The 7,555-nt window shown below is 36.1% G+C and overlaps 1 protein-coding gene and 1 long non-coding RNA gene across 3 annotated transcripts; one reads left to right on the top strand and one right to left on the bottom strand.

The window, feature by feature from the left end:
- LOC100180913 lies at positions 1 to 4,775 on the bottom strand. 2 transcript variants are annotated; one of them, XM_009860547.3, is made up of 5 exons: positions 4,612 to 4,775; positions 1,269 to 1,411; positions 662 to 722; positions 406 to 467; positions 1 to 325 (listed from the first exon to the last, which is right to left on the bottom strand). In XM_009860547.3, exons 2-5 carry the CDS (start codon positions 1,407 to 1,409, stop codon positions 254 to 256), a joined length of 336 nt encoding a protein of 111 aa, XP_009858849.1. In that variant the 5' UTR covers positions 1,410 to 1,411; positions 4,612 to 4,775; the 3' UTR covers positions 1 to 253. The 2 variants fall into 2 exon arrangements, with proteins under 2 accessions (XP_009858849.1, XP_002130314.1); XM_002130278.4 differs by lacking the exon at positions 4,612 to 4,775 and adding an exon at positions 2,062 to 2,172.
- Positions 4,695 to 6,776, top strand: LOC113474311. The gene is made up of 3 exons (XR_003395974.1): positions 4,695 to 4,786; positions 4,886 to 5,078; positions 6,676 to 6,776. It is a non-coding gene; the product is annotated as an uncharacterized LOC113474311 (long non-coding RNA).
- Positions 6,777 to 7,555: the final 779 nt, after the last annotated feature.

Below are 7,555 nucleotides of genomic sequence, written 5' to 3'. Positions count from 1 at the left end.
CAATATAGTAAAAATGTGTGCATTAAATATAAAATACTTCACTTTAAGCAATACGAAAGTTGACGAGTATGGACACAACAGTAATAACACTTGATACACTTCCATATAGCGAACATATTCGGAAGCGTACTCCCTGAGGATCGAACACCAGTATATTTTGTTGACCAATCTGAACCTCCTACTTCCTGTCACGTGATCTAGTGACCATTATGACGTCACAGTGCTCTTTGTTCGCCGTTTCACATATGCCCCACTACGAAATTTCGCTTGATTTTCTATCTGTTTCTGCATTAACCGTTACTGCAATTCGCTTAGAAAATTCGATCTAAAAATGAAGCGTGACGTCATTATCCATGACGGCATAACATATGACGTGTAATAGTATCATATAAATGAAAACGTTACCTCGCTAGAGACCTCTATCGAACGTACTTGCGAAATTTCTTTTCGCAGAATTCTGTTCTCCTCTGTTGGGTAAAAACTAGGTTTAATTATTTAAAGAATAATATAACCGTTTCCTTGCGAATCTAACATGGCGTTGTTAATTGGTAAAAACACAATTAGAAAATATGAAATATTTTGTTTTAACAGTTTCCATCTTACCCCACAGTACACATTCTAACGTATTACTTAACAAAAGTGAAATTAATGTTTGCTTTACCTCTTAGCTTGTTTAGTTCGTCTGTGACGTCTGGTTTGTTCGTGTTTTTATTGTTTTCCATCTGGAAAAATAAGTACGGTTGTAAATCACAACACACATACATTTATGACCGAACACGTCACACATATACATTATGACCGAACCAAGACGTCATTGCAACAATTAGGGGGTCAGTTTCCACTCAAAAAACATTGTTAAAGCTGTTGTTTTAGCAATGACGTTGGTGGTGTTTTAGCAATGACGTTGGTGCCATTTTAATATAGAATTTCCCAGTTCGTGCTCTTAAAACTTGTTATTTTACGTAATTACATTTCAAGGATCGTGCTTTTAGAAAGTATAATCAAGTTAAAGTAAAATATTAATTTTGCTCACCAGTTAAAAGTAAAATATTAATTTTTGGATCGTGCTTTTAGAAAATACAATCAGTTAACAGTAAAATAGTTAACAGTAATAACTTGTTTTTTTACGTGTGATAATTTCATTTGAAGGATTGTGCTTTTAGAATTTAGAAAGTACAATCCAGTTAAAAGTAAAATATTAATTTTGCTCACTTAACCATTTCACATTATGCGTCGTACCAGAAGAAAAAAGTTTTAAAGTAGTTCACCTGCCGCTTTTGGGCCAGCACCGTTCTGTACTCGTCTTTTAAATCCTCTAATTGTCTTTCACATTCGTTCTTTACGTGCCCTATGCGGATCTGGGTTTGTCTTATTTCTTCCGCGTGGTGTCGCTCTTGAGTTGTCAGCATCCCTTTTAAACAGCGTAAATTTTATTAACCCTTCGAATACAACAACGAAGAACAAATTAATTAAAATAGCGAAGAAAAAGTAATTAGCAGCAAAATTCTTTAAAATAGGCTAGTGGTAAAAACTACTCGAGTAAAATTGTTAAATAAAAGCGTGGCTGCTAAACCAATAAAACATAATAAATTAACACCTGTCGAGTTTTCGAGTTGTAATAATTAAAACAAATTAAGATGTAATTAGAAGAAAATGTGCGCGGTCAAGATTTTTATTGGGCTAGCAATATACGTAAGTGGTTGTACTGGTTCGCTAAGTTCACTTGGCTCATATTCAACTATTGAGTCAAGTATTTAACCAGCTTGACGGGTTGTGAGTCGAAAATGATTTAAAAAATAAATTCAATACAGGGCCTATTAGAATATACACTACTGTGGGTAAGATGGGTACTCTTAGCGCATAATATCCCATATTTCCTAAGCGTGTTTTTAACAATTAACAAAGCTCTTTTAGATTTGTGAGGACAGGGTTTTATAATTCTTTGAATATTATTTGTTTACTACCAAATGGGACGATAAAATAGAATGAAACGCGACTCATCTTACCCCAACGTACTACATGTATAAAACCTATTACAAACCATAAACGTAATTTACTTACAGTTAATCACTGTCCCAAATAAAAACATAACTGTCACAAATATAATAATGTGTTTTTGCGCTGACAGTGCACGTTCTGTTAGGCACATTTCAAAGGGCTAGGCAACTGAATCTGTAACGTAAATGGGCATTACTAATACAGTATGTATATATACTATGTATGCACTCATTTATATACTTATACATTGACTTTGCTTATATAACTCTCTATATACTTCTACAAGACATACCTATATAGTAGGACGGGGTAAAATAGGACACCTTTAGCACAATATTTAAATATCCTGATCGTGTTTTAAACTGTTAACACCGGTCTTTAGGAGTTTTATAATTCTTAAAATGTTCTTTCTTTACTATTAAATAAGACAGAAAAATAGAATGAAAATGTGTCCCATCTTCCTCACCCTACTATACATAAACTATGTTAGACATCATATACGTAAATGCACACCGCCCTATATTCACCTATATACTTAAACATACTGCGTTTAATACACATATGTACGAATGCACCCATACTACACACTGCGTTGTACATGGATACATTGAACCTACCACTAAATCATTAACATTAATCAAATAGGAAGGAAATAAAACTTGCTAAATAACTTCCGGGCATTCAAGCTTCTGAACCTTAGGTCGTTGAAGCTAAACAGGGGGATATAGTACAACTTAACACGTGCAATAACTCGTTTTAGCTTGCCAATTTATTATAGTAGGGTGGGGGAAGATGGGGCAACTTTTCTTTCTAGTTTCTCGTCCCTTATGGTAGTAAACAAAAAACACTCAAGGAATTATAAAATACCATCCGCACGACTCGTATAGATCATTGTTAATTGTTTAAAACACGATAAGGTTATTTACATTATGTGCTAAAAGTGTCCTGTCTTCTCCCACCCTACTATATTACTAATTGAATTAGATTAGTTTAATTGATATTTTAAACTTGCGCCAGTAAAATTTTAAACAAAATTTGGTCCCAGCCAAAATTCTGCCTAACCCTTGACCCAAAATAACGTTAGAGTCGAATATTGCCCATTATTGAATTGACCTAAATCGTATCCTAAACCGGCGCCTTTTAAATTTTGAACAAAATTTGGCCCGCAAAAACGTTCGTTTCCCTAACCCTTAGCGACAAAGCGCGGTATGCTTTATCATGCTACTGTTTGCCGTGTGGGCGTTACTCTCTTTAGTTACTAAAACCCTTGGCTACCATTAAATCTTTGATCTAAAAGTTGTTTCAAATCAATTTTCGCCCCGCCAAGCTAAATAACGTTAAAAATCAATATCGTTATGGTATCACGTTAGGGAATTTTGTAAAACTACCGAAGCCTAAATGATGTTTGCCATGCACATAACACAAGGTATAATGAGTCATAGCATTTCATTCGCAATCGTGTTGTAAACAAACAAACTATGGCATGTCCTGAACCACTTTATAAGAATTTTATTTTCTAAGAATTAATAACTGCAAGCGACTGGCATTCACGTCCTATTTAGATAATATAGACACTTCTCCGCCTACGCCTTAACATAACATGTGATAACACGTGTTGTTTCCTATTCTGTAATCCAAACACAGAAAAAGGCTGAAGTAGTCGCTCGGCAACCGACTGCAGTTGCGCTAACTGCATCAGTTTTAATTATACGTCTTGTTTCCGATATTCCTGCACGCGAAATGCGTTTACTTTCTGTTTAAAAAGCAGAGACAGCGGTACATTACATATCGCTTGCCTGCGGCTCTATTTGCTTGACTGCTTCGTGCGTTTTGAGTGTGTGTGCGCGTTACTTACTGTACACACACCCAGGACACCAAGGATTCACTCGTTATTCGTGCGTGGCTAACGTGTGTACAGGTAGACTATTTCCCAGCAGACCAACAGTGCGTTTATAGGTCCAGTTGTCAAATTATTTATTTTTAAAAGAGATTTTAAAAGCAGTTAACGTAAATGCTTAATTCTATCACGTTGTTTTCAAAGATTGATTTCAAAAGTTACAAAGTGCATTCAAAACAGTGCTGAATTCTATGTAAACAAAATTATATTTACAAGTTTTATGCCAGGCATAATGGTTTATATATTAGACATGTATTATTTATATACCAATCTATGCATCAGATATTGTGTATGTATATACCCGTAGTTTAACATACAGTACTACACTGCTTAAGTTCATACTGGTTCGAAGAAATATATTGATTATAATTCGTCGTAAAATCGTATTAGCTCCTTAATTAGCGATAAGCATGAAATACCCGTGAAGAGTATATACATTAAACATGAGATCGTAAATTAGCAGTTGGTTATTCTTTTGCATATAGTAGGATGGGGGAAGATGGGACACTTTTCATTTTATTTTCTCGTCCCATTTGTCAGTAAACAAAGGTTTAAAAAACCGTATCCTCACAACGCTCATGGACTGTTGTTAATTGTTTAAAACACGGTCAGGATATTTAGATATTATATGCTAAAGGTGTCCCATTTCCCCCCACCCTACTATACCACAAACCGTATACTTTTATTACGGCAAGTTAAGTTTAGAGAATGCCCACTTAAATCCTTCACGCTCTGCCGATTTTTCAACTTTAAAAACAGTATAGCAGATTCAATGTTAGTATTTTTATTATAGCAACTTCTTAATTCTTACTTCGTTACGCTTAACCTGGCAACAAGAGATTGGCGCTACAAGACTGGACTGTTCCGTTGTATGACTACTGACTAGAAATGGTAGGTTAGGCTTGCTTGGTCTCTTAGAAAATCAATTCTTCTAATGGCTTGTGCCTGCTCGGTAGTTTAATTACTTAAAACCTGTTCTAATTTGTACAGGTCGCATAGGGTGGTGTAAAAAGCTGGCTATTGCTCTTATGCAAAGGTTAATTAGTCATGGGCACCGCTGTTCAGTTTCGTTGCAACTGGTGTCTTGTGTTTTATCAACGTGTCAATCGTATCAGGCGTGAAGCGCCAGTTTTGTTTGAAATTATCCTCGCACTTTTAATCCTATGCATTTTCTTAGTAATGGGTAAGTCGTGATGTTATTAATATTCATACTATAATTGCATGCTAGAGACTTAATGCAAATTAAACGATCGTCCTCCTTTATTGAGGCTGTAAATTGTAGGTGTAACTTAACCAAAACAAACCAAGTTTAGTTACATATATTTTCTTTATTCCAAGACTTGGTGCAAATTAATTAAACGCTAAATTTAAGCTAAAATGTATAAATTAACCAACACTTCAAATTAAGTTGCATATATTTTCTCCAAAACCCCTTTATAATAAGTTCTATTTTCATCCCCTTATACGTGTACATCCGTACAAGTTAAATGTGTCACATCCCACGCCCACGTTGTATATACAGCTTCACTAGAGCGTGAAAACCCGCCCAAAAGGCGAATTACAGTCAACCAATAAAACCTTTGTAATGACTGAAATGAACTAAAATAGCTTTGTAAATCTAGTTTCCTGTCCTTTCTATCTGTAAAACTGAACATACAAAGCGTGCGCCAAACCCAAAAGCCAAAATGTAGGGCTTTCGCTATATATTCATATATACCTTGTTTAATTTAGAAACCAGTCTGTATTTATATATATATTGCAATTCCTAACCTATAAAGCGTTCGCCAAAACCACATACCAACTAAAACGTAAGGCCTGCTCAATGTTCTTCTGTCATGTAATGTAAAAGCCAGTCTGTACCATCTACTATCCGTTCATTCTTTTAAAACTAAAATTCCTAACCAACCAAGCGTTGGCGAAGCTTGTACTTCTGTACTAAGGAAAACGTAAAGCCCGCTCTGTCTTCTGTCATGTATTGTAAAAGACAGCCTGTAGTATCTATAAATACAATATTCCCTAGCGAGTATGCGTAAGGCCTTTCTGGCTCCATTAAATGACGTCACGAGCGCAAATAAGCATGACACGGCAGACAGATAGCATGGGTTTTAATGACCGCAATCACGGATTACATGTTGTTTATTTTAGGCATAAATCCTTTTCAAATCTCAAAGCTTTAATAATGAAAACCAAACTCAAATGGGGGGGCAGTAAATGCTTGTTATTTTGTCTTTTGCATTTTAAAACCTATATAGGCTACTTGTAGGTTAAATATTAATACATCAGCTAATAAAGCTACACTGCAATAACACATGGATCCTGTATAGGCTTGTCGCTTTGCGATAAAGCATGTATGTATATCTACACACCGATATACATGTTTACCATTTTTATCAAGTCTGTAATAAATTTGAATTGTTACAAGACACCAAATAATTACAAAAACACCAAATAGAGACATACATCGACAAAACGACGGTCATTTACATACGCTAACGATTGAATAATAATATTGGCATAATAAATGTCAACTCTTCCTTTAAATGTGGTAGCTAAGATATATAGAAAAACACACAAAAATAAAGTGTATACAGCGACGAAACGGCAGTTAAAACATATTTTCAATTAATTGGTCAAAAGAAGCGTGGTCCCTACCCGTAGTTTTCCAATATACTTCTGCCTGTCTTTTTATCGAACCACTGGAAAAGCAAAATCCATCACCGAAAAAGGATTTTAAATCTTCCCATTTGAACTTGATTTAAATTCCAATTCTGTCCAATCAGACGTCGTTTGGCTGGGTCACGTGCACGCACAGGAGATACAAGAACTTGATGAGTTGCACTCTAGCGACCTCGAGCGGTTCCGAAAACAGTTTGATTCACAAGTAAGTTGATGCTGGATAATCGTGTCCTGGAACCGCTTTGCTAACTACTGGATAATTGCCAACGTTCCGGGACAGATGTTATACGTGTCCGCTTACCGTTAACGGCATTGGCTTATTTTCATAGCGTAAAGACATGCGTTTTGTCTAGCTATGCATTGTTATGGCTGGATTCGTGTATGTTAATTGTGGACGTGTTTTGCTGGGCCTCTTTTACTGAGCAAAGTCTGGCTCTAATAGGCTAACTCTGATGGCCTATGTTTCATGGTTTGCCTTGACGTACGGGGCCTTGTCTATATATAATAGAAAATGGGTTCTTTTTGCTCTTTTTCTTCAGCATCATATTCTGAGCTTTGTTTAACCCCTTGCCGTCCGTTTTCGCTTAGATGCACGGTATAAGTGAACAGCATAAGCATCTTGGGAATGATCTAATGTCTGCCCACGCTGCTCAAGTCAACCAAGTGAAGCTGGATCATCAAGTTGACTTAGAAAAACGCATTCAAGCCATACAAGACCAACTAAGCGGCATTCTTGGCCTATCAAAGACATACTGGGAAAAACACGCATCGGACCATCATGTGGAGTTCGAATTCAGGCCACAAGATTTCCAACCGCCGCCAGAATGAGTTGAAATAACTTTCGATCAATTTTTTCTATTTAAACTCAGTCCCTATGCCGAGCTCCGAACCTAGCACCCTCTACGCAAGCTTTTCTACCTGTGCAGTCTTTTGTAACAGACTTTTGTCCGTCCCGAACTTTTGGATATTCCAAATAATGTCTAA

The sequence above is a fragment of the Ciona intestinalis genome, chromosome 6 (assembly GCF_000224145.3).
Source record: "Ciona intestinalis chromosome 6, KH, whole genome shotgun sequence".
Lineage (NCBI taxonomy): Eukaryota > Metazoa > Chordata > Ascidiacea > Phlebobranchia > Cionidae > Ciona > Ciona intestinalis.
The sequence above is the reverse complement of the archived record's forward strand: the minus strand, read 5'-3'. Positions and strand labels throughout refer to the sequence as shown.

Coding starts and splice junctions, on each gene's coding strand:
- LOC100180913 (XM_002130278.4), bottom strand. CDS start 2,149: ATGTGCCTAACAGAACGTGCACTGTCAGCGCAAAAACACATTATTATA. Junction 1,412..2,061: donor ATTTGGGACAGTGATTAACT/GTAAGTAAATTA, acceptor GCTGTTTAAAAG/GGATGCTGACAACTCAAGAG. Junction 326..405: donor CGATAGAGGTCTCTAGCGAG/GTAACGTTTTCA, acceptor CTTCATTTTTAG/ATCGAATTTTCTAAGCGAAT.